Source organism: Glycine soja, chromosome 1 (genome assembly GCF_004193775.1).
Source record: "Glycine soja cultivar W05 chromosome 1, ASM419377v2, whole genome shotgun sequence".
Classification (NCBI taxonomy): Eukaryota; Viridiplantae; Streptophyta; class Magnoliopsida; order Fabales; family Fabaceae; genus Glycine; species Glycine soja.
The window spans coordinates 39,881,726-39,909,614 of record NC_041002.1 but is presented as its reverse complement, the minus strand read 5'-3'; the positions used below and the strand labels follow the sequence as shown (position 1 = coordinate 39,909,614).

Genomic DNA, 27,889 nt, shown 5'->3' with positions numbered 1-27,889 from the left:
CCTAATGTTAAAACCAAAGGACATACCTCAATGGATAAGTGGCAAAGACGATCTCCACAAACACGATCTCCACAATGTGGTTGCAGTCACGGAAGCGCAGGCGACTTTGACACAAGGAGAAAGAAGAAGAACGATAGGGTTCAAGCGCAAGGAGAAAGAAGAAGAACGATAGGGTTCAAGCGCGGGTTGTGCAATTTCAGAAGTTTAATTTATAATGATAACAACATCGGTTTTTTATAATTAACCGATGTTAACATCAACTACGTAACATCGGTTATAATAAAACCGATGTTAACATCGACTCGATAACATCAGTTTTTACAAAACCGATGTTAACAATGGCATACTAACATCGGTTTTGGAAAAACCGATGTTAACTAAGTCTACTTATTTACAAAAATGCCACCGCGCTTTCGTTAACATCGGTTTTAGCTATAACCGATGTTAATTGGGCGATGTAGAAAGCTGTTTTTTTAGTAGTGTGGGCAATAGAGTAACGTGTGGCTTCACACTTTGGAGAGGTTTTTTTTTAATCAATAAATGTTAGTTATTAAAATATTAGTTTTATTAACAAGAAAAATTGAATTCACGGTCTTGTTTTACTTTTTTCTAAAAATTATTAATTTAGGTTTATTTGATGATTGTTATTTTTTTAGTTCCTATAGTTTAAAAGTGGTTTTTTGTTTTTATAATTTATATTTTAATTCTCTTTCAGTCCTGTAGTTTAAAAATGTTCTTTTTAGTTCTTATGATTTGTATTTTAATTATCTTTTAATCCCTATAGTTTGAAAGTAATATTTGTAATCCTTATAATTTGTATTTTAATTAGCTTATAGTCCTCATTACAAAAAAAAATATATAAAAATAATTAGCTATAAATTAGTTATTAATTATTAATTATTTTTTGTTACAAATTATCTTAAGATAAATTAATTATGAATTATTTACTAATATTTTTATAGTTAATTGTAATTGATAATATTACTCATATTTGATTATAAAGACTAAAAAGGAATTAAAATATAAAGTATAGGGACTAAAAATATCACTTTCAAATTATATGGATTAAAAAAAAATTAAAATACAAATTATAAAGATTAAACAAATCATTTTCAAAATTATTGAAACTAAACAAGAATTAAAATGTCAACTACATTACAGAACTAAAAAAATCACTTTCAAATTATAAAAATAAAAAAACTAAGCATATTGAAATTATGAAATTATAAAGACTAGATGAATAATCAATAAGTTCATTCTTTGTCAATAATTTAATCTTTTTTTAACCATCAAATTCACCTTATATATTCCTTGTGGAGAATGCTCTAGTTTCTTAAAGAAGAAAAAAAATTAAAACTATATAGTTTTATAAAATAAATATATAAACAATGCAGATTAATGCCTTTTATCTCTATTTAAAGGAAGGTTATTGTGTGGGAAGAGAACAGCCTGAGCCGCAGTGAAATTGTCAGTGATTCTCTATCTCTTCCTTTTGATTTTACCCCTTTCTCTTGTATTCTTGTACCTTTTATTCTTGATCCAGAGGGTTTCCCTCGTCTAATTATCGACCAAGATACTTCCCTTTCTCATTTCAACAATTAGCCTCCATCATTTTGGTCAAATTGCGGATTATGGGCGAAGCCGAAAATTCCGGTTTGAACCAATGGGTTCATTCTTTGTCAATAATTCTGGGTTGTCTGGATCACAAAAAAGCGGAAGCATGTAGCATCACCCTTGTTCCGGAGCAACTTCGGAGATCCAAAGAGGAAGCTTACACGCCACACGTGGTCTCCGTGGGACCCCTCCACAAGGGAAAGAGAACGGACCTACTATACATGGAAGAGATCAAGCTACGCTGCATGCTCTATCTCCTCTATCGATGCAAAAATGGTGATATCGATAAGCTCGATCAAGTTTTGCTCAATTGTGGCAAAGCTATGCTGGAGTTGGATGAAATAGTTCGCGGTAGCTACAATGTCGATGACCTTAAGCTCAACCGCAACGACCTCGCGAAAATTATGGTGTTGGACGGTTGTTTTCTGTTGGAGCTTCTAATTAGTGGATCACCGGAACTGAATGAAAAACTTGAGAGCCAATTGGATGGTCTTAGTTCCGGAATTGAAGTCATACAAAGGGAAAAGGTGTTGTCGGATTTGATTATGCTCGAGAACCAGATCCCTCTCATCGTTCTGGGTAAGTTGTTTACCACACTTTTTCCCGAGAATCTTACAAAGGATGATAATGATGGCATCAGATTGATACGTGAGCATGCGCTTTCTATCTTGGGCTATGATTACTCTACTCTGGGCTCCTCCTATTCTTCCGAGTTAAAAGGCTTTCATTTTCTTGAACTTGTTCACTCGTTCATAGATAAGGAAAAAGAACAAGATAAAGCAACGAAGCAGAATGCCAATGCTGCTGTGGAGAACAACGAAGTGAACAATGCTTCGGCAATTGATATACCGACTGACAAGGTTGCAAAGCAGAATGCCAATGCTTCTGTGGAGAACAATGCTTCAGCAATTGGTACACGGAGTAAAAAGGATGCGAATACTAGTCATGGTCAACGAAAACTATCGCGATGCGCTACGAGGCTTGAAGCAGCTGGGATTAAAATCAAACCTCCAGAAGGAGTTACCTCAGAATCAAGGAGGGCAAGTGAGGCAAGGTTTGACTTGAAGATAACGTTCAGCAAAGAGAAAGGAATACTAGAAATCCCGCAGCTGCATATTACTGAAACCACGGAAGCAAAGTGGCGGAACTTGATTGCGTGGGAGGTGAACAGAATCACCCTAGAGAAACAGCGAGGGAAAAAGGCCAGATTTACTTGTCATTTCATTTTTTATGCTTGGTTCGTTCAGAGTTTGATTTGTTCGGTCCACGACCTTAAACTGCTTAAGGATAGACATGTTATAAAGGTACATGAATCAATGAGCAACGAAGATTTGATGAATATGCTTCGTAAAATCACAGTGGGAGTTCCTGATGCTGAGATTGATCATGAGATTGATATGGATTCCTTGTTTCGTCAGGTGATTAACGAATTGAACTCATACCCAACAACTGTAGATCGTGCGAGGAAAACCAGGAAAGTCTTGGGGCATATTTTCAGATGCGTTCTAACATGGATTTGGTACAAATGCAGAGGCGCATATGGGTTGTTGAGACGAGATTATATGCCTAACGCGTGGAGAGTGATAGCGGTGCTTGCTGCTGCTACGGCGCTTACTCTCACTGCTATCCAGACACATTATGCAATCCACCATAACTAGCTAGTGTTTTATTTTACTTTTTTTTTTTAAAATGGTTGATTAAGAAATTGTTCTTGTTTCCATTTTTTGTTATTCACGTTTGTGCACTGTGATCAGTGTGTAGTGTGATACTGTGAAATGGTTTCACTAGTCCTCTTTCAATTTTTGATGTACATCTAATGTTTAGGTTGAAATTGTTACAAGGGTAAAATTGCAACTGCTGGAACAAAAATTTGAGCTAAGATTGAAAGTATTAGAATTTAGTTAAAATACTTTTGTTAATTCTCTATTGAAAGTTGGAAAATTAATTTTAAGTATTTAGTATTTTATTTAATTAAGAGTAAAATAGTGATTTTATATTAAAAATATTTAGGTTAAAATATATTTTAGGTCTACAAAAATGGGACAATGACACAACTAGTTAGGTTCTAACTAGTTAGGTTCTAATTGCTGCTGGTTGAAAACTATTTCCAAACATCCAAACCTAGGCCTTTGAGAAATGGTGGAAGGGTTTCCTTTCAGGGTAAAGCCCTAAAAAAAGAATAATAAATCTTGTTTTGGGTGTTTAGTAAAAAAAATTTAGATTGGATCTCTAGTATATAAAAAAATTATTTTGGATTCCAATCCTGTCATGAATTAAGCCATAACATATCCTTTAAAAGATTTAAAATGTGATTTTGATAGCTCAAAATATCTTTTCCTATTTTTTTATTTTTCTTATTTCTCTATCATTTTGTTGTTGTTGTTTTTTCAAATCTTATTTTTTTTAATTTTATTTTCATCCATGAGTGCTTCTTTATCACCGACTTCACCAAGCCTGGTTGGCCGGTAAGATTTCTCCTTTCAATTCTACTAAAATAACTAATCTCTATCATATCGAAAAACTTAGTTAATATGTAATATTTCTTTTTTTAATTATTTTTTTTCATTTATACATCCAAACTCAAAATCTTATTTAAGATTAAGGAAACGAAACACACAAATACAAATGAATTTTAAAAGTTGTTTTAAGTAATTAAACAGAAAAATAAACAAAAGCTAAAGGAAACAAGTAAATAACAAACCATATTTGCAGTACACATCCATTAAGACCAAAAGATAATCGTACATCAATAAACTGAAATTGTGCGCCATTTCAGCGCATTTTTCGGATCACAGTTTTGTACATACCAAAAGAAAAATAAAATCATACTTGTTGCTACCATCAAAAAGTCATACTACCATGGGAAGCCTTATCCTCTGATTTCCACCGCCACACGTGAAATATTATTTTTTAAGAATCACGAGGTGCCCCTAGAGGCTGGTGGCAGAAGGGATCCGTTTCCTGTGTGTCTTATTGGTTAATTATAGAGCAATATATTTCCATTTTCTTTTTGAAGAAAAAATCGCGAGCAGTTAAGAATATCATAATTGTAAAATAATAGTAACTACTCAATATTTTCTTTATTTACAGACTTAAAGAGATGTAACAAATGAAGAGTTTATGTAAAATAAAATTATAAAAAAATGAAAATTTGATTTTTGAATTCGTGTTTATGTAAAAATATTTATCAGGACAAATCAAACTTTTAAAAAAAATTAATATTTCAAGATTTTAGTAAGAAAATATTTTATTTCAATTTTTTTTTATAAAAGCACACGCAGTCATAGATTGATAAAGTTAGTGATCATAAATAAAGAATTATAAATCATGTAAAACATTGAGTTTACCATTTTTTCCGTAGGATGTTAATTAGTGACAATTAAAGATAAGAAAGAAATCAATGTTTGATCAAAGTGTAAACATTCATATCACTTTTATGTGACGAACATGATTTTTATCACTTAATGAATTCTTAATCCAAATAATTTTTTTTTGAACTCTTATAGAGTTACAATTGCTTTTTTAGGTGTTGTATATATCTAGTTATAATATTTTTTTCATATAACTTTATAGCTCTTAGGATTTTGAAGCTTGATCAAGTTTCTTGAATGAACTATCATGAATAAGGAGAAAACAAGTAGGCCCTAAATGATATGCAAAAGAAAAAAATTACAAAACTGAAGCTTATTTAGTCATTATTCCTTAATGCATTTCTTGTGCAATAGTTGTTTAGTACCATGCATGCTTACTTCCACCTCCTATATCATAAGTTAATTCATCTTTCTTAGTCACAAACCCCACAAACAAAACCCAAAAAGAAACCCTAACTTCACTTGTTTCAACATCAAACAAGATAAAAAAAAAAAAGCAAAACATTGAAGCATTATACAAATCTCACAAGTAGGACCCAAATGAAACCCTAACCCAACATGTATCAACATCTGACAACATAAAGAAATAAGCAAATCATGTTAGACCTCTTATGATGAATATCAAAATATATTCATTACTTTGCCATTGGTCCTTGATCCAGAGTAAGAATAAAATACACTCTTAGACATAAAATAAATTAAAGAGTATAGAGCGAAAGCATACCCCCATTTCCAACCATTGTTATTACAAGCAAAAGAAACAAGAACTTAAGACTCTTAATACACTCACAAAATAAAGAAAGAGAATAAAGAGATCTTCTAGCCTTAGCCCTTCTGAAGGTGTGTGGATCAATGGAGCATCATAGGCTTTATATAACCAAGGCAAGGGACCCTTTCTTAAAATCCAAAACGTAACTATTGCTTTATTATTTGAATCCTCCATCAAAAAGCCAATAATACAAAATAAAAACCTTGTAACAACTACTTAAATTTTGTTTATAAGCCACATAATGGTTATATGCTAACATTCTCCCACTTGGCTCATATACTACTAATATAATTTTTATTTTGATAAACAAATATGATCACCAAAACTTGTTAAGTTAAACTTGATATTGTCACTAAAAATTAATTACACATGAACCATGACGATTATATTTTAGATTTAACATTTCCTTCCATGAATTACAATATGTAACCCTTTCTTAGTGAAATATAGGATCCTAACTTTATTGTTTCAATCTGAATCCTTTCATGACTAACTTAATGTACCCAATGCCATATAAAAGAAAAGACAAATATTATTATTAACTAGTAAGACCCATATGAATTACATGATTCTGAAACACTTTAGCTGGCAATTCTTTTGTTGATGGATAAATAATCATGGATTTTGTGTCTATGTCCTTGATAGATATTAATTCTTTGTTGAAGTCTTCTCTAACAACTAGAAACTTAATTTCTGTATGCTTAATTCGGCTTCCACTATTATTATTCTTTGAGAAGAATATTGCAACTTAATTATCGCAAAATATTTTCAATGGTCTTTCAATAGAGTTTACAACTTTAAGACCAGAAAATTCTTCAACCATTTAGCTTGTGATGTAGTTTCGTAGCAACCAATAAATTCTATTTCCATAGTGGATGATGTAACAATTGTTTGCTTTTTGCTACTCCAAGAAATAGCTTGTGATTGAGACTAAATTTTTCCCCTTTAACTATAGGTGTGACAATTGATGAACAATTTGCATATTAAATCTTTTCAAAACTTTTTCTATGTAGGCCTTTTGAGATAATCCCAATGTCCTCGGAGATCTATCTCTATGAATTTCTATGCCAATGACATAGGAAGCTTCACCCATATCCTTCATATCAAAGTTGTGAGAGGAAAAATTTAGTGTCATGCAAAACACCTAAGTCATTGCTTGCAAGTAAAATGTCATATACATATAGAGCTAAGAAAATAAACTTACTCCCACTGACTTTAAGGTATATGCATTGGTCTACAACATTTTCCACAAATCCGTATTTGGAGACCACACCATGAAACTTTATATACCATTGGTGGGATGCTTGTTTTAGTCAATATATAGATCTTCTAAGCTTGCAAACTAAATGACTACCTTTTTTGCTTTCAAATCCCATAGGTTGAGCCATGTACACTTCTTCTTCAAGATCTCCATTTAAGAATGTTGTTTTCACATCCATTTGATGTAGTTCTAGATCAAAATGAGCTACTAAGGCCATGATTATCCTAAATGAATCCTTCTTAGAGGCAGGAGAAAAAGTTTCATGAAAATCAATACCCTATTTTTGAGTAAAGCTTTTGGCTACAAGTCTAGCTTTATATCTTTCAACATTACCTTTTAAGTATCTCTTGGTTTTAAAAATCCATTTACAACCTACTATAGAGAGTCCCTTTGGTAATTCTACTAGATCCCAAACTTGATTTTTAGTCATAGATTCCATTTCTTCTTTCATGGCTTCATACCATAATTTAGAATCATCTCTACTCATGGCTTGAGAAAGCGTAACAAGATCATCCTTAAGTCTGACATCAAAGGCAGATTCTTGAAGGTACACAATATAGTCACTAGAAATCAATGTCTTTCTATTTCTTGTAGATCTCCTTATTCCTATTGTTTTATCAATAGGTTCTATGTTAATGGGTTACTTATGTGGCATGTCCTCCACATGTGGTTCTTGATGAGTTGGTTGATGTTCAATAATATCATGTTTATTATTTTGAATATTAGTCAACTCTATTTCTTTCATAGGTGATTTTGTTATTTCTTCAAATTCCACATGTTGAGTATTTCCACTCCCACTAACTTTTTTATCTTAATTTCAAGGGATTTTAGTTTAGCAATGGTATCCCTCATTTCCATAATGTGCTCATGCACACCCTTGGTATTATCATACTTCATGCTTGAAAGCTTTTTCATTAGGGTGTTGACCATGGACTTATCGAAGCTAACAAACTGCTCCTCAATAGTATTCATATAAGTCTTAAGCTTATCGCTTTCAGGAATAGATCCTTTATGCTTTTGCTTATACAAGACTTTATGAGCATCAAACTCAAGTGATTAGATCGCTCCCACCACTCATAGTTTTCCTTATGTACTTGAGCACTTTCTACCGTGGGAATGGATGGTTCATCCACATGTAGTGCCAAGTCCAATTCCATACACCCCAAGGTCAAAAGAATTTGATCCTTCCAAAGCAAAATTATCACCAATCAACATTAGGATTCCTGACTCTAGAAAATTTGTAGGAATAACTGAAATTTAAGAAATGCATACATTAATGCTACAAATAAAAATTAAACAAGTAAACTGAAACCTTCCTATGGCCAAAGGTGCAAAAACATGCATAGAATTTACAAACTTTATGTACAAACACTGCAATAAATCATGCCTATGGGTACAAAAATATCATATTTGATCTTTACTAATTAGTATTTTCCTATAGGACAAAATAATAATTCCTTTATTACATTGCTTAGGAAGCCATGGCCACTCCTAAACACGCAATCTTATAACTTTAAGCATATAATAATTCAAAATATATAATGTCCGAATTAAACTATAATGATCATGCAAATGTAAAAGCCATAAGTGTTGTAAACATAAAGACGTGTGGGCTAAGTTTTATTTTTAAACCAATTTAGGTAGCAATGCATAACATAAATTAAAATGGTTTTTTCCAATTTTAGTCTAATTACATAAATGAATTAGAGACAATCTTTTATTAATTAGTAGAAAATGATAGTTTAATCAAATTATACTAATTTCTTGTTATTTGTATGGCATAGCAAACACAATAATCAATAATAATTATAGAAAATAATTAAAATAAATTTATTTATATTTCATTTAAAACATTTAATGTCACATTGCTAATTAATAATGCTACTGGAATAAATTGAAATGATGACAATCGAATTAATTAAAAAAAGAAGGCTTACACTACAAGGAAAATGACTTATACTTACTGACAAAAACTATCATTAAAAGTTCAAAATCCATAGGTATATGTATAAAGGACTTTGTCCTACGGATGTTTTAGGCGTCAACTTTGAGGGGGCATACAGTTACAGTTAATAATCTGTCATCATAGGCTTTACCTATGGATATATTTTTACTCTTAATTAAATGGGAGACGATCCCCAATTGCGTCAAGACTGCAAAATCAATTTCACATAAAATTTATTTTTTACATTTATAACTTAATCCAAAGTCACGGTCAATTATCACCTACAGGCTACAAATCTTTAGACATTTTTTTATATTATCCTCCAATAATTGAAATTTCAGCTCATCAATCAATACTAAATTGCAAACCTTTACTGTATGAAACTCAAATATCATATCCGACCATAGAGAACAACACCTAACACAATAAAGGGAAAGAGAACCTTATAAGATTTCAAATTGCAGAAATTTGTTTCCAAAATTCAAATACATTAATAGAGATGAGGACAAGGGAAAGAGAACTAGAAGGTCAAGTGGGAGATATCTATACACATCATAAATTTGATATTTAAACCCTCTGCTCAACATTTCATCATATTCGTCCTATTATCAAAAATAAAAATATAAGACAGTCCTTGATACAAGACAGGAAAAAAAAAAGAAAAATGCAATCAATTTTGACAAGTGGAAAAATAAACTCACAAAAACTAGCATCCACATAGCCCTCGTGTGTAATGTTCTCCTTTTGATCATGTCACAAAATCGGCCAGGAGTTCCAGACGCCACATGAACTCCATACTCAAGTTTCCTTATGTCTTCTCCCACACTTTTACCTCCAACGCATGCATGAGCTTGTATATTGATGAAATCCCCAATATTCAATATAACCTTCTCAATTTGTGAGGCTAGTTAACCGTTGGATTATTGTGAAATTCTGATATGGGGTTTGAGATTCATTTCCACATATCTTCACCGTTGAGATTTTCAAAAAAGTGTCTTTGAGGTAGAAATACTCATCGCACGTAGAAGGTGAAATGAAGGCTTCAATCCCTTCTCTTTCTCCCTAACGTTTGGGAACCCTATTAAAGCAGTCAGAGGAAAAACTTGAGGAATCTCAGGAAACCACTAGAGATGCCGTTATTGCTATCACAATACACACGTGAGCCCACTTAGAGGTGAGGGATGAGTTTATCACAATTGGGGTTAGAATGAACATGTGTAGGGATCCTTAGAAGATTTAATTGAGATTTATTTTGGAATGTTTATTGAATTATAATTTTCCTTTATAATTACAAATACGATATTGATGTCCTGATGCAAATTAGTTGATAAAATTGAGTGCTCTGGGTGTTTTCGTTTTTTTATACCTATGATTTTGATTAATTGATTTTGATATAATTATGTGAAATTATTTGAGGGGTTTTACTCTCCATGTTGTGATAAACCTTTTGTATAAATTGTAATATTGGGATTATGAAATTGTGATTGAAATTCTATATAAGTGATAAATTGAATATATGATGAATTGTATAATAATATATTACTTTGAGATTATAATATTGTTATGGAGTTTGAGTATAAGTGCAAAGTTGAATGTGTTAAATTATGAGATACACGTAAACATAAGATGGTTGATTATGACATAAAGATATGTGAAGTTGTGAACATGAGTTTTAGTTGTGGATAAGTGTGTGATTAACACTTGATGTGACATTACTTGTGTTGTGAGCTGTGAATTATACAATAACCCAACCAATGTTTATCTTGAGAAAAATGTTGATGCGCGGTATTAAAAGGAAAATGTAGGTTTCCTAGTTAGGAACCAGTGTTAAATTGTAGCGCAATGTGTTAAACGTGTTTAAAAATGAGTGTGAGATCATGGGTATTGTATAATTTATGAGCAGTGTCTGCTTATAATATTATTGTTGAAATCAAGTATAAGTACAAAGTTGAACATGTGTTAATTTGTGAGATACATGTAAACCTGTGATGGTGGATTGTGATATTATGAGATGTTAAATTGTGGGCATGATATTTGGTTGTGAATCAGTGTGTGTGTTTAACACTTTATGTGACAATAATTGTGTTATGAGCTATGAATTATACAATAATCCAACTGGTGTTTATATTGAGAAAAGTGTTTATGCACAATATTAAAGAGAAAGTGTAGGTTCCTAGTTAGGAACCAGTGTTAAATTGTAGCGCAATGTGTTAAACGTGTTTGAAACATAAGTGTGAGATCATGGGTATTGTATAATTCATGAGCAGTGTCTGCTTGCAAAAATTGTTTTAGAGGTTGGACCTGAATCAGGAAGGTGAGGCCCTGATGGATTCTTCGGAGTCTAGGCCTTAGGGGTAAAGACACTCAGTTTGAGTGCTCCTTTAAGCTTATATCGATCCCATATGGTTGGAGTATTCTCGCAAAATGGAGTGACCCTGACTGGTCATCTTATGATTTTACTTAGTGAGAGTGACCTGATATACCCATTGTGTGGTGTGTCTTGTTATGTACTCCTAAGCGCCCCAGGGTGGTTTTTCACTAACATGGTACCACATTGCATGTATGCTTAAGTCTTAGTATAATTGTTGCATAATGGTTGCTAATTGTTTATTATGAAATTGATGAGTGTTATTGCGTCTTGACTCGAGTGTGTGATTCATGTGTAATATGATTAGTAATTGAAAAACGAATTTTAAAGATAAAGTGGTGAAGTGACGTGGATTGTATTAAGTTGAGTTATGTTATAAATATTTCCATAATTTATTTTGATTACATTTTGTTTATTTGTTTTGTTATTTTTTTATGTGATGACTCACTCCTTGTGTGTTATTTGTGTTTGGATCCTGTGATGATCTCGAACCTTGTGTTCCTGAGAGCAGATGACTAGGTGGATGACTTTAAAGAATCTTATGCCAGAGGACATTGAGACACAATGCTCTAATAGGATGTGACATTGGGGATGAGTTTTTATTTTAATTGCATGATGTTATTTTATTTTACCTCACTGATTTAACAAAACATCTTTTGTAAACTTTGATGGCCTTGTTTTGAGCCAAATATATTTTTAATAAGTCTTATTTGGTATAGTGAAGTGAATGTGAACCTTTTATCCATGTGAATTTGTTGATCAATATTTTTATATGTTTTATTTATTTATATGTGTGTCGAGGTAGAGGGTGTCACATTTGTCCTTTACGAGTTGACTCTTGAGTAAACTCTTTTTTTAGTAGACTTTGGACAAATTCTATAAACTCTAAGTAAACTCGGTAGACTCTCGAGTTTACCACCGAGTCAACGAGTTAACAAGTTAAAAAAATTAAACCAAAATGTAAGTCATTTTTGATTATTTTTTGTCTGTTTAACATTCAACATACCTTCATTTAGTGTGATATTCTCAAATACAAAGTTCTCACCTTTAATAATATCAAACTCTTGTTCTCTAATAACATCAAACTCTCGATGAAAATGATCTACCACTACTATAACGTCTGCAAGTTATTATTTAGTAGTGATGTATTATTACTAGACTTGGTTATTTAAATATTCTAAACTTTATGATTTACTGTTTTTTTTATTATATTGTTGAAATGTTTAATTAATATGTTATTTATAGATATTTTTTTATTTTTATATGAAGTAGACTCTTACGAGTCTATGAGTTGAGTCCATGAGTTGAGTCTATTGAACTTTCACGAGTCTGCGTAAACTCTCGATTTTGATAACCTTGTTTAAGACTATTCTCAAATAAACATTACATGGTATAACATGTAAGTATTGCTTATATTAGTTTACTTTAAATGTAGCCTTATGAAAAAGTGAGTAGGCCCTTTGTTGTAAGATGGAAGGATGAACTAGAACATACTTGACATCTGCTAGACAATAATGACAACATGTACTTTATTACATACAACTAAGATCTGGTGAACCCAACTATACTGACTGTATGGATATAACTCAGATTGCTATGGACCCACAGGAAATCATCAAGTGATCATGACTTATTTTGGAAAGAGTGTTTTCTTCCTGACCATCTTCAAAAATAGCTCTGACCCAAAAGTTTATCCTAAATGACACTCCTTGTACCACCAAATTCTTAACTCAGTTACTTTTAAAGTCCTGTTTAATGAGTACAGAGTGACTTTACAACAATTTGGTGAGTAACTAAGCACTCCTCTATCTGTCAAATTTTAAAATCATATACATATCTAAGATGAACTTAATGTTAATTTCAGGGTGTGTCGAATATCATGTACTCATTTATGAAAGCTACATGATTCACCCATCTGAATTTGGAAGGGATTATGGAATGCATGATTGTTTATAATCATTGGAGGAAATATGCAAAGATTGGCTATGAATGAAAGACTTTTGCACAATCACAAAATTTGCAAGCTAAAACTCAAATATAAGTTTCCAGGTGCAACATCTAACTTTGTTTTATTTTGGATTTGTTTGTAATTTAAGTACATTATACTATACTAATATCTGTAAATTTTTGTTTATAACTCTTGGTGATATATTTTGTGGGAAATGATGCTTGGAACATATTGAAAACATTTGTGGGAAATTTTTGTTTATAAGTGGTATGTTTTGTGTAAGTTTTTTGCTTATAACTCTTTATGGTATATTTTGTTATAACTTTGGTTTATTTTTAGAGTTTTTACAACTTTGAATAATACGATGTGTTATGTATAATTACAGTTGGTAATTTAAAAAACAGATAGGATATTAAAAAAAATCCAAAAAAATATCATTGATTTTTAGAAAAATCGATGTTGGTACTAATGTTGTTTTACCAACATTGGTTTTTCTAAACACCGACGTTGGTGAGAAGAAAATAATATCGGTTTTTATAAAAACTGATGTATTTTTGGTAAAATAACATCATTTTTTAAAAACCGATGTTAACGTTGATACTTTTAATATCAATAATTTTAACATTGATTAATAATCGATGTTAAAGGTCTATTTTATGGTAGTAGTAATGCAAACATCTTATGAATTAAATTCTTAAATTCATTTAAATATGAATTTTTATTGTTACGAATATAAATAATATAGTTACTATTAGTGATTATTTTTTTTAAAACTAAATGTATTCCTATTTTTAGTTTTTTTTTTTAAATTTTACATACTGTATTTTGTGAGAGATTAAAGAAGAGACATAATTAATAAATGTAATGAATAATATGTGAAAATAAAGAGAAATTTTTTATAAAATATTCAGAAAAGAGATAAAAAGTAATAAATGCAATAAATATCGATGTTGAGAAGTTGTGAAATATTAATGATCGATATAATTAAAATATGTCAGTTCTTTGAATGAAACAACAAAAATTTATTTGGTAAACACGTGAAAAAAAATGTAAGAAAATTTCTTTGTACTATATGCTTTTTTTTTTGCCATCAAATTGTACTATATAGATTGGTTTGTTATAAAAAGTAATAATATAGATTGGTTTGTCAAAAAGAGTAATCATATAGATTGGTGAGTGTAACGACGAGTTAACCATTCATTTATTTTATCTGCCATTTTTTCCAACTTCGCAAGTGGAGACTCAATAAATTCAATTAAGTTCAAATCGCGTTCATACCATGGCCTCCGGTCTCTCATAGACTTGGTTGCAAGTTAAATAAAATAAGTAAGAGAAATGATTCATAAATATTTTATTATTTTAAATATTATTTTGATATTTTTTATTTTTAGTTTTTTGTCATATCATAAATTTTATTATATTTATATTTTTTCTTCCCTATCTCTAAATGTTAAATAGCATTATGGATATTATGTAAAAAAATTTATAAATAATTTGAACGCAAAAAGCAACGCGAGTGAACTGCGCCACTTCACATGTGCATGTGATTTTGAAATCCGCGGTGAGACTTTGTAAATTGAATTCACTTGCTCTCGTTCAAGTTATTAGTCAACCGTCAATACAATAACTCTAAAGTATTGGCCTGGAGTCACCACGTACAGTTTTCGGATCATTGTCTATACATACCAAAAGAAAAAATAAAATAAAAAACTTATTTAGAAAAATAGAAAATCAAATATCTTTATTTTAAAGTTTTAAATATACTTCTAATCCTTACAATTTAACGGTTTTTCTTTTCATCCTTGCAAAAAGAAGTTTTACTTCTTATAAATCATGTTTATTTTGCTTTAAGTCTTTAAAGTAGCACTTTTTTCACTGTTTGATGCAATATCTAAATTTTTTTATGATGAAAAATAAAATAAACATAATTTGAAAGACTAAAATATTTTTTTTGCAAGAATGAAAGAAAAAAAATAAAATGATAAATTGCAAGAACTAAAAATATATTTAACCCTATTTTAAAATAGAATAATCAAAATTGTATATAAACCAAAAAGTTGTAAATTAAGCTGTCAAATTTCCATAAACCTATATGTGTAATAACCAAATTAACCAAGTGAATGAAGTTTTGTTGTGGAAGAAATGTTAGGAAGAGCCCAAAGAAGATGAGTAGCTTAGAGTGGACGAAGTAAAATAATACTTGTGTAACCTATAGAGACAGAGAATACTAGGACTGTCTCTCCCATGATCAAGAGTGTGATGTCATGGTTGAGGTGGGTTGCTTATAAAGAGTGAGGAAAGTTTTGTGGTTAAGGAACACCTAGTGAGAGGTGATGTGACACCCTCTACCCCGACATATATATAAATAAATAAAATATATTGGTAAACAAAAATCAAATGAGTAAAAGGTTCACATTCATTTCAATTACCAAATAAACTCATTAAAAATATATTCGGCTCAAAATAAGGCCGTCAAATTTATAAAAATATTTTGTTAAATCAGTGAGGTGAAATAAAATAGATTAACATCATAAAATTAACATAAAAACTTATATCCCAATGTCACATCTTATCAGAGCGTTGTGTCCCGACGTCCTTCAGCACAATATTCCTTAAAGCAGTTCACCTAGTCATCTGCTCCCCCGAACACAAAGTTCAAGATCATCACAGGATCCAAACACAAACAACAAACTGGGAGTGAGTTATCACATTCCTAACTAATAGAGAAACAAGACAACTAGATATACATATCATATAAACCAAATAAAACTTACTTACATGTAATTCCACCACTTTGTCATTCAAAGTTCACTTTTCATCCATCAATCACACTTTTCAATCATCAATCACATTACACAAGAATCACACGCTCTGATCAAGACATAATAACACCTCAATTTCATAATAAACAATTAGCAAGCGCATGAGACAATTATGCTAAGACTCAAGCCTACATGCAATGTGGTACCATGTCAGTGAAAAACCACCCTGGGGCGCTTAGGAGTACATAACAAGATACACCACACAATGGGTTTGCCAGGTCACTCTCACTAAGTAAAATCATAGGGAGACCAGTCAGGGTCACGATGTTTTGCGAGAATGCTCCAACCATATGGGATCAGCATAGGCTTAAAGGAGCACTCAAACCCGATGACCCCCAAGGCCTACACTCCGAAGAGTCCGTCAGGGCCTCTCCCTCCTGATTCAGGTCCAACCCCTAAAATCATTTTAGCACACAGACACTGCTAGTGAATTATATAATACCCACGACCTCACACTCGTGTCTTAAACACGTACAACATATTGCGCTACAATTTAACACCGGTTCCTAAATAGGAACCTACACTTTCTCTTTAACATTGGTTCCTAAATAGGAAACCTACACTTTCTCTTTAACACTGCGCATTTACACTTTTCTCAAGATAACACTGGTCGGGTTATTGTACAATTCACAGCTTACAACATAAATAATGTCACATCAAGAATTAATCACACATTTATTCACAACCAAAACTCATTCACAATTTCACATCTCATAATGTCACAATCCACCATCACATGTTTTCACGTATCTCACAATTCAACACCTGTTCTACTTTACACTTTTACTCAATCTCAATAACAATATTATAATCTCAAGGCAACATATTATTCCACAATTCATCACATATTTCATTTATAAGCACTGCTCATGAACTATACAATATCACGACCTCACACTCATGTTTCAAACATGTTTAACCCAATTGCGCTACAATTTAACACTGGTTCCTAACTAGGAACCTACACTTTCTCTTTAACACTGCGCATAAACACTGGTCGGGTTATTGTATAATTCATAGCTCATGATATAATTAATGTAACATCAAGTGTTAAACACATTCACTTATTTACAATCGAATATCATGTCCACACTTTAACATCTCATAACATCACATCAACCATCTCATAACATTCCTAATGATATTCATAAGGTACAACATACACATGTTCATCAAATTTAACCATAATATTCTCAAACTCCAACACTTAATAATTTTTGGAATCATACTATAACACTCTACAATATTATTTACATAAATTATTAATATAAATAACAACCTCTATATATATATAAGCTAGCATACATCATATTGAATCACAATTTACAAAGTAAGCTTTCAATGCACAAATTCTATATAATTATATGAACACTTTGGTCAATTTCAATTATGATATTAAATTTTTAAATTATATATAAAAACCTAAACAACAAGAAAAAGAGAAAATACAAAATCAATATCTCTCTCTAAATTTCTCCTTTATTTCATCAATTCATATTAATTAGAAAAAGTACTCGATTTATAGGGTTCACGCTCAACACAATAGCATATCAATTCCACAACAATTGATCTGTCAAACATATATAATTCACTGTAATAATTATAAGGATAAAATAAAAATTGCAAAAATACCCCAAAACTCATTCCAATTGATATCTCTAAGGATCCCTACACATGTTCTCACTAATTCCCAATTGTGAATAACTCATCCCTTACCTCTAAGCGGACTCACGTGTTTTCAGCCAGCGATAGCAGCATCTCTAGCGGTTCTCTGAGATTCCTCCAATTTTTTTCCTCTAGCTGCTCCGATAGAATTCCTAAACGTCAAAGAGACAGAGAAGGGATTGAAGCCTCCACTTGTACTGTCACCATGCGATTTATTTTTCTCCCTCCATAAACATTATCTCGAAAATCCCAACGGTGAAAGCGTGCAAAATTGAATTTTGAACAACATATCCAAATTTCATAAAAATCCAACGGTTAACGAAACTGGTATCGTTGTTTTACCGAAACAGCTCTGGGTTTCTATGGGAAAGGAAAATGCTACAATGCGAGGGGTATTTCTCTTAGCTCAGACATAATATCGAAATTTCCAACGGTGAGAATGCTCGTAATTGGGTTGCGAACGTGGTGCTCAAATTTCACGACGATCCAATTATGAATGAGTCTGAGATCGTCATTTTTCTGAGACAGATTAGGTGGCCTGCGGGAAAAAGAGAGGGTTTTGGGAGAAGAGAGAAGAAACAACATTGTGAGGCAGATGAGTCAGTCTGAAAATTGACCTAGCATGTTGTTATTTATAGCTAGGGGCATTTATGACCTATTGTTTACTCTATTTATTTATTTATTATTTTATAAAAACAAACTTTATTTTATTCTCTATCAAACAATTAAATAAAATACCATTTTTATTTTCTCTATAATAGGTGTATTCCTTTTTTGCAACTTACAATCGATTGGGCAACTTACAATCGATTGACATTGAAGCCAAAAAGGAATACACCTATTATAGATCTCAATGGCTTCTCACTGCATCTGATAAGTGATAAAATTGATGTCAAAACTTACCATGCTTTGGGATGTATATACAATATCACAACAATAATTGGAAGCCAATTATGTTTCCATCATTGTTCATTGATTGATTCACTCAAACCCAGTAATTTGGTATAGTGACAAAGTCAGCATGGATATCATGTTATTACTTTTTCCCTTATGCACCAATGAGCACATCGGTTTGGTACCTCTTATGCATCTATGTCTATTCATTCACTACTATAACATTCCTGAGTGTCGATGTCTCAACAACTCACAGTATGATACTTAACATGATGATACTTCACTCAACTTCCTCAATGGTCAGAACCCTCCACCGATTATAATCCTCTGTAAGTAGTTCTTTCCAAGGCATCAACAACTAGCTTTGATACTCTTGTAGCGCCCAACTACTTTTATGATCAATGACTATCCGCACAAACCAATATAATATTTTTAACATGTTTTGGCCTCACTCACACATCTCCTAAGAAACTCCCAACCAGGTCACCTATATCGAAATTGGTCCAAGTCAAGCATGTTTAGTTGTGGAGTTTGTAAGTAATTGGCTATTGAAAATAGATGTATATTGTTGGTGAATATATATATATATATATATATATATATATATATATATATATATATATATATATATATATATAAAATTTTGTAATTGTATCATTAGCAGTATAATAAACGTCCTTGTAGCCATCGTTGATTTTGAAACTTAAGGAAAATCTAAAGCCAATCTTGTATCCAGTCAAAGCTCATCAACATTGTGGCTAGTTCGGGTAGATACTCATGGGCACAGTGTAGTTGTCATGCCTACCTTTAGTCCTTCAAATTTTTTCTTATGATCTTCATTTCTATAAAATTTTGTTTTCAATTTTAGTCCTTAATGATACTATTGAATTCCTTATAAAATGGTATAGTTTTTATATTAATCTCTCTTATATTAGAAGATATTCATTTTAATCCTTAATATTTTCTTCTTGTTTTGATTTCTATAATTTTTTTTTTTAATTTTAGTCCTTAATGATAGGTTTTAGTGCTTTAAAATGGTAAAATTTTAATATATATTTTTTACTTGGTTCCCCAGTGAGACTCCAAAGTATTCTCATAAGTTTCGTTTCTTTGAGTTGATTATGGGATTAATCTTTGATCTGAAACTTAATCACACTTAAAGTTGCACACTCTTCTCCAAGGATGTATTATGTGAGAATCGAACTTAGATTATTCTTTATATACTCAGTGTGTTACAAATTGAGCTACATACACTCATTCAGTGAACTTTTAATATAAATATTTTATAGGCTTAAATATGTTTTTAATCTTTCAAATTTAGGTTATTTTATGTTGGGTCCTCCAAATTTGAAGTTGCTTTGTTTAGTCCCTAAAATTCACAAAATGTTCTTTTTAATTCGTGTGCGTAATGTGAGTCAAATAGAGAATAAAATATTCACAATTTGTAGCAACTTTTGATGGTTACAATTTAATTTTTCTATTTTTATTTTAAATTAATTCTTTTTACGATTAAAAATCACTAGAATAAGTTAATAAAAAAAATTAAAAAATCATTGATCACTTTAAAATCTACTTAATTTTTCTATTTGACTTAATTATGGAAGTTTTAAATGGTCAAAAGTCATATTTTATAAATTAAAATAAAAAATCAATTTCTTGCGATCAAGAGCAGTGACAAGTTGTAATATCTTGTTCTCCATTTGACTCATGATAAAGAGGAACTGAAAAAACATTATACAAATTCTAAAGACACAAAAATAACTTTAAATTTAAAGTAATAAAAAAATAACTTAAATTTAAGGGACAAAAATATATTTAAGTGACACCTTTGTATTCTGGTTAATCAATTCAAGCCGAGTAGGCATGAGTCACGAGGACTGTGCAAAGGTTAAAAATTCTTCTCTTGGTAAAAGGCTACTTTTAAGCCGGAATCTAATATAAATACCTGTATGCCAGATCTGCAGTTCTCATGTCTCATAAGGAAAGCCAAGGGTAAGTGTGGGACTCAAAACGGTGATGATGGTTGAAGTTAAGAGGAAGGAGCCGGACACCGAAACCAGTCCCGGAGATGACACAACAAGGCATACTAAGAAGACAAAGGTCCAACCAGGTGAAACCTTTTTCGCAGGTAAGGTCACAGCCAACATCAACACATCATCTCCGTCGTTTACTCCTTCCGCATGTAAAGATATTCAGCCAATGCTTGACAGCGAGAAAACGCCATCCTCGGACTCCAAGGGTTCAGCGGGTATGTTGTAGAACAGTACTTGATATTGGCACCTAAAATAACCTGCAATTGATTTTGGTTTTCCAAAATTAATCAATTTCGACAAGTAAAATTGATTTTGAAAAGAATTTAAAAAGTTTTACTTTTCTATTTCAACAAGGAATCAACGTATTTCAATAATAACTTTTTTAAAATTATTCTTTATTTTTCTCATTTATTTTGTATGAATTGATATTAAGCATGAAAAATCATGAAATAATTTTAGAGAAATTAAGATACAGCCTATTATAGTTATATTTGACAAAATTAACACAAAATATCCTTAAAAAGTGAAAAATTAGTGAGTAGTTGAAAGTATATAACTGAAAATTGTTAAACTAACTCATTGATAAGGTTGTTAATCACTTTTACAATCTATTGTAAAATTATGTTTGAGATAAAATTAATTTTACCAGCAGATCTATAAGATTCTTATTTTCATGTTAATTTTATTTTATCCGTTGAATTTATTATATTAAAATATGTCTCGTAACATTTTTAAATGTAAATCAAAGATGCACTAAGACATATAGTTTACATCCTTTGGTTTATATTACTGATGTTAACGAAGGATGCTTAATTACTTTACTTTTTCTTGCCAAGTGTATCCTTACAAGAGATAAAAAAAAAAAAATTAAATATGTATGCATGTGATTCTCATGTCTCATCAGGAAACGCTGCACCGTCTAATTATTCATCAATCGTTGACCCACATTCTCCCCAAGGAAATGGCAGTCCACAATCTCAACCCTCCGTCTCGACCAATCGTAGCATATCAGACGTTGATTCAGCGGGTAAGCTTCTATTACGTTGGATTTTCGCATGTCCAATATATGAGGAGTGTAGGGTTAGTCCAATCAAAATCGATCTTGACAATTATAATTGATTTTGAAAAAAGAAATTAAATGTGTTATCAATACTTATATTTTCGGTTAAACGTGATCAAATTAAGTTTTTATACTTTTATATTGATGAATTTGGTCTTTAAATTTAATATATATATATATATATATATATATATATATATATATATATATATATATATATATATATATATATATATATATCATAAGTCGTAACTATAAAATGCATGATGAATTCTCGGAAAAGAGATTAAATTTATGTGTTTCTTAAAATTTAATGAACAAATTTATTGATACAACAATATAATAACATTAATTGTAGACTAGCTAAAAACACATTTTTCCTTCAAAAAGTTAACAAACTCACATGATATTGACACAAGCATGCGCGTTGTATTTGTAGTACAAATGTTAGAGGCAGGGTCAGGGGTGACTGTACATGTGGACCTTGATGAGCGCGTCGGAGAATATGTTGTGAAGATCAAGAGGAGCATTAATTCAACTGCAGAAAATGAACATAAATTGGAAGAGACAAAGCAATTGGCTGAAAGTGCTGGAATGTTGTTAGTTCAAGCTGAGGTCCTTCGTCACATGGGAGAGCAACTACTTGTTAAGTACAGAGAATCGGTTCAACGTGTAATCCGAAAGCCTGCGCTCAGAATTGATTTCTCACCATGAGTAACTTTCCTACGTTCATTCTGCCATTCTGGGATAAAACTTAGGTTGACTAAGTCAGGTGATTTTTGAGTTATTTTTTAATGAATATTAAAATTTTATCTCGCCAATTTATATGATAATAGACGTTTTATTGATGTAAATTATTGAGATAAAATTTTAATTTTTATTAAAGAATATCATTAAAAACACTGAGTTATGTCTTATTTTTTATTATGTTTTTTCTGTTAAGAAGTATCTTGCCTCTGATCCGATTGCATTGAATTACTAGGATATTAAGATGTTTCTCCACTAGCTGGGTGGAGATCGTAGATCTAGGTCGTTGTTGTAAAATAACATGGTGATGTACCTAAGAAGTAACATGGGTATGGTTCTGATCTTTTACTTTTGAATTCGATTTAATAAAAGTGTTGTTTTGTTAAATCTGGTGCATTATTTAGTAGTTATTGTTCTCGAAAACGATAAATGTTAGTAACAATTTCTCCCTCACTCTTATTTTAATATTCTCATGATTAAAATTTATTATAAATTATTAGTTTTAGTAGGTTCCTATTTTAAATCAAAATAGAGTGAGAAAAAAATTATTAAAATGAATGATTTTTAATAAATTTCTATCAATTAAATACATAGTGTTAGAAAGATAATGTAACTGAAAAATTTCTTTTATCGTTCAATATTGGTTGTTGGTTGTAATGTTAATAGTTTTTGCTAGTGAGATAAATTCGAAAACACAAAATCTTTTTTTTTTAACCTCTAAGTCAATTTTATAACTTCATGTTATAAGAATGTGATTAGCATTTTTCCAAAAAAAAAATATATAGGATAGATCAACAAATAATTTTCTAGATCTTGACCAAAAGAATGAGGAAAAACACATCTTACCTTCACATCATTACAAATTTGAGTAATTTTAAAGTAATTAATTAAAAAGCATAATATAATTGTTAGAAATGTTTTGTGAAATAAAAAACTGAAACTTGTAAAGAAATAGGGAATTTAAATTTAAAGAATTGTCATTATAATTCTTAAATGTCCATGACTGTATTTAGGCTTACAACCAATATAAAATTCTTAAAAAATCTAATCTATCATCAATTTTATTTAAAATCACACTAACTAATTGCAACAAAACATAAAAGATAAAATTAGTATTTTAGCCTTGCATTGCATAAAATAAATATTTATTTTATACATCTAAAATTTATAATATATAATAAATAAATATTTCTAATTAATATATAAATATATATTATAATTAATTTTTTCTATAAATAAATAAATAAATATTTTTAACATATAAATTATATTTTAGATTTATGATAAATAATTTATGTTTTGGTATTTGCTATTTTAAGTTATTGATAATTTATTTTAAGAAAATATTGAAATTCAAGTTAGAATTAAAGATACAAGAGATATCTTATATGCATATTAGGACTATATTTAAATTTTGAAGATAATATATATATATATATATATATATATATATATATATATATATATATATATATATATATATATATATATATATATATATATATATATCAACATTCACACTAGAAGGAGAAATTGAATAATGTGTTAATCAAACATAATAACTTTTTGCAAATAAAAGCTCTTTCACAAAGAATTATGGAAAACATAGATACTGACTATGTTTTCCACTGATATGAAACAAGTTTTGGTGAAAACAAAATATTATCATCTAGTGATAAGTAAATAAGATTTTCACAAAGATTTTTCAAATAGACACTTGGCGACTAAGTATGTCAAAGTAAGCGTAGAAGAATAATAACAAGATAGCTTAAGGGAGAGAAGTAGAAACACTTGGTTTATATTGGTTCACTCAAACAGAGTTACTATAAATGATTCCACTAATCAAAACTTGATTACAAACAAGTATTTTATCGTGTCACTCTTGGCTACACAAGTATTCTCTAGGTCACTACTAGTGCATGTAGAAGCATAATGATATGAAGTTTTGATGATGTCAAAGATGAGCGCGATTCAAGTCAAGAATTCAGAAATGCAAGAAGAACAATGTACTTAGTTAGGATCTTAGAAAGAATTCCTTAATTGACTAAAGGAAATATTTTACAAAAGTTTTTTAAGAACAATTATCTTTTAAAAAATATGATATTTTCTTTCTGGTAATCGATCACTAGAGGATGTAATCGATTACTAGTGGCTAAATTGATTTCTGAAACAATTTAAAAATTTCGAATTTGAATTTAAAAGTCTGTAATCGATTACACAAGGTATGTAATCAATTACCAGAAGTTTAAATTGTTTGTAACAACTTTTATAAATTTGAATTTAAATTTTAAAAGCTTGTAATCGATTACATCATTTGTGTAATCGATTACTAGACACAAAAAATTCAAATTTCAAGTCTGAAAAGTCAAAACTCTTCAGAAACTAACTATGTAATCGATTACCACATTTATGTAATCGATTACCAGTAAGGAATTTTCGAAAATAACTCCTAAGAGTCACAACTGTTCAAGAAGTTTTTGAATGGTCATCAAAAGCCTATAAATAGGTGACTTGGGATACGAAATTCCTTAGAGTTTTTCTGAACAACATTGTCTTATCCTCTCAAAACCAAATTGTTTTATCACTCTCAAAATATTCCTTGGCCAAAACACTTGCAAATTCAATAAGGAATCTTGATCGATATTCAATTGTAATATTCTTCTCTTAAAGAGAGAAAATTCTTCTTCTTCTTATTCAAAGAGATATGTTTAAGAGACCGAGGGTCTCTTAAGTTGTAAGGATATCTGAACACAAGGGAAGGGTGTCCCTATGTGGTTCAGAGTTTGTAAAAAGCTTTTTACAAGATAGTGGAAATCTCAAGCGGGTTGCTTGGGAACTGAACGTAGGCACAGGGGGTGACCGGAATCAGTATAAAATCTGAGTTTGCATTCTCTCTTCCCTTAACTTCTTTTATTTATTGCTATTTATCTTTTGCTTTAAAGAAGTTTATTTTTGAATTGTCTTTTGAGTAATTCATATTAAGGTTGCATTGTTAATTCAAAAAGAGAGTTAAATTGTCATTGGGAATAATTTTTGCATCTTAATTCAACCCTCATTCTTAAGATAACTGAGGCCACTTGTCCAACAAGTGGTATCAGAGCTTCATTCTTGTATAAAGTTTAGAAACTTCAAGAATATGGCCTCATCTAACTATCTATTTCCCGAAGGGAGTTTTATAAATAGGCCTCCTATTTTTAATGGTATGGGTTACCATTATTGGAAAACCCATATGCAAATTTTTATATGTTGGATCAAGTGGCCTCGTAATAATTAAGAAGAGGGGGTTGAATTAATTATTAATGTACCTTGACTAATTAAAACTTATCCTTCTTAATGTTACTAGATTTAATTAGGCTTTTACTACAAAGTTAAGAAAGTAAAGAAAAATAATTGAAACTTAACCAAAAGTAAAAGCGATAATTAAAAGTGCACAACGGAAATTAAAGAGTGTAGGGAAGAAGAAGACAAACACAATAATTTATACTGGCTCGGCAACAACCCCTGCCTACATCCAGTCCCCAAGCAACCACCGGTTCTTGAGATTTCTTTTCAACCTTAAAATCCTTTACAAGCAAAGATCCACAAGGGATGTACCCTCCCTTGTTCTCTTTGAACAACCAAGTGGATGTACCCTCCACTTGAACTGATCCACAAGAGATGTACCCTCTCTTGTTCTCAGTTACAACAACCCAAGTAGATGTACCCTCTACTTGTACCACAAAGGATGTACCCTCCAATGTGTTAAGACAAAGTTCTCAGGCGGTTAGTCCTTTGAATCTTTGTAAAGGGGGAACAAAAGATATCTCAGGCGGTTAGTCCTTTGAAATCTTTTGTTTAAGGGAAAGGGAAGAATCAAAAGAATTCTCAGACTGTGTACTTTTGAATTCTTTGAAAAGGGAGAAGGGAGACACAAAAGAATTCAGGCGGTTAGTCCTTTGTTCTTTTGGAAAAGGGAGAAGAGAGACACAAAAAGAATTCAGGCGATTAGTCCTTGTTGAATTCTTTTTGGCAAAGGGAGAAGAAAATGAAAAGATATAGCACACTTTTGTTTTCTACAGAAGAACAAGGTTTGGAAAACATAAAACTTAGAAAACGTTTTGGCAAAGGAAGAAGAAGAAAGATGAGAAGCAAAGGTTTCAAGATATCTCAAAAGTTTTTCAAAGAAGTTCAAAAGTTGTAAAAGTTATTTGAATGCAAGTCAAGGTCTTGCTTTTATAGACTCTTCATGTCTGGTTAAGAAAACCATTGGAAGAGTTATAACCATGAGAAAATCTTGAGAAAACCATTGGAAGAGTTACATACATCTCTTGACTTTTTATTCAGAACTTGTCACTGGTAATCGATTACCATAACCATGTAATCGATTACACAATGCATTTTATGAAAAGATGTGACTCTTCATAATTGAATTTGAATTTCAACGTTCAGATACACTGGTAATCGATTACCAATATATTGTAATCGATTACACCATTTAAAAAAACATTTGGAATGTTGCAAATTCAGTTAAAAGCTTTTGAAATCAAACTTTACCACTGGTAATCGATTACAGGAAACTGGTAATCGATTACCAGAGAGTAAATACTCTGGTAACTTAGAAAAATTTGAGAAAAACTTTTCTTGTAAAACAAAGCTGTGCTATGTTTGGTTTTTGAAAAATCTTTTTCAATACTTCCCTTGTGAAGTCTTGACTTGTTGCTTTTTGGTTTCTTCTCTTGAATCTTGAAATCATCTTCTCTTGAATCTTGATTTTTCTTGATGTCTTTTCTTTAATCTTGATCTTGAACTTGTTGACTCAATCTTGACATAATTCTTTTAGGCTTTTTGTCATCATCAAAATTACTTGAATTATACTTGATTCATCATCATGAAGCTTGTGATGCAATCCTACCCCGCAAGGGCATTGGATAGAAGACTCCAAGTAGATTGGGCCAAAGATCCAAGGGAAGGCCCTAGGGTTCTCATTAGCCTTAGGGTAGATTTCAAGCCCATGGGCTAAGTATGAGCCCGCTTATCTTTGTAAATATTAGAATAGGTTTTTCCTTCGTTTGGGCCTTGTATTTTGGCCATTCTAGTAGTATAGGGTTTTAGCCTTGTATTTCGGGGCATTTTGAGTAGTCTTTGTAGTAATGACTTTTTTTTTGTATTTTCATGTTTTTTGTCATGGGGGTGAGCTTAGCTATTATAGGGGATGTGTAGCTAATTTCTAGCTTCTCATCTCAAGGAGGTGAGCTTAGCTATTAGAGAGGTATGTGTAGCTAAGCTCTAGCTTCTCTAGGAATCTTCTTAAGGAAGCTTCTCAAGGAGGTGAGCTTAGTTATGAGAGGGGTGTGTGTAGCTAAGCTCTAGCTTCTCAAGGAAGTTTTTTCAAAGAAGCTTCTCAAGGAAGTTT

The 27,889-nt window shown here is 31.0% G+C and overlaps 2 protein-coding genes across 2 annotated transcripts; both read left to right on the top strand.

The window, feature by feature from the left end:
- Positions 1-1,434: 1,434 nt before the first annotated feature.
- On the top strand, positions 1,435-3,377 carry LOC114415776 (UPF0481 protein At3g47200-like). The gene has a single exon (XM_028380625.1). The coding sequence runs from the start codon at positions 1,632-1,634 to the stop codon at positions 3,270-3,272; it is 1,641 nt and encodes a 546-aa protein (XP_028236426.1). The 5' UTR covers positions 1,435-1,631; the 3' UTR covers positions 3,273-3,377.
- A 17,152-nt stretch (positions 3,378-20,529) lies between these two features.
- Positions 20,530-22,884, top strand: LOC114415769. Its single transcript, XM_028380611.1, has 3 exons — positions 20,530-20,905; positions 21,595-21,717; positions 22,190-22,884. Exons 1-3 carry the CDS (start codon positions 20,674-20,676, stop codon positions 22,462-22,464), a joined length of 630 nt encoding a protein of 209 aa, XP_028236412.1. The 5' UTR covers positions 20,530-20,673; the 3' UTR covers positions 22,465-22,884.
- Positions 22,885-27,889: the final 5,005 nt, after the last annotated feature.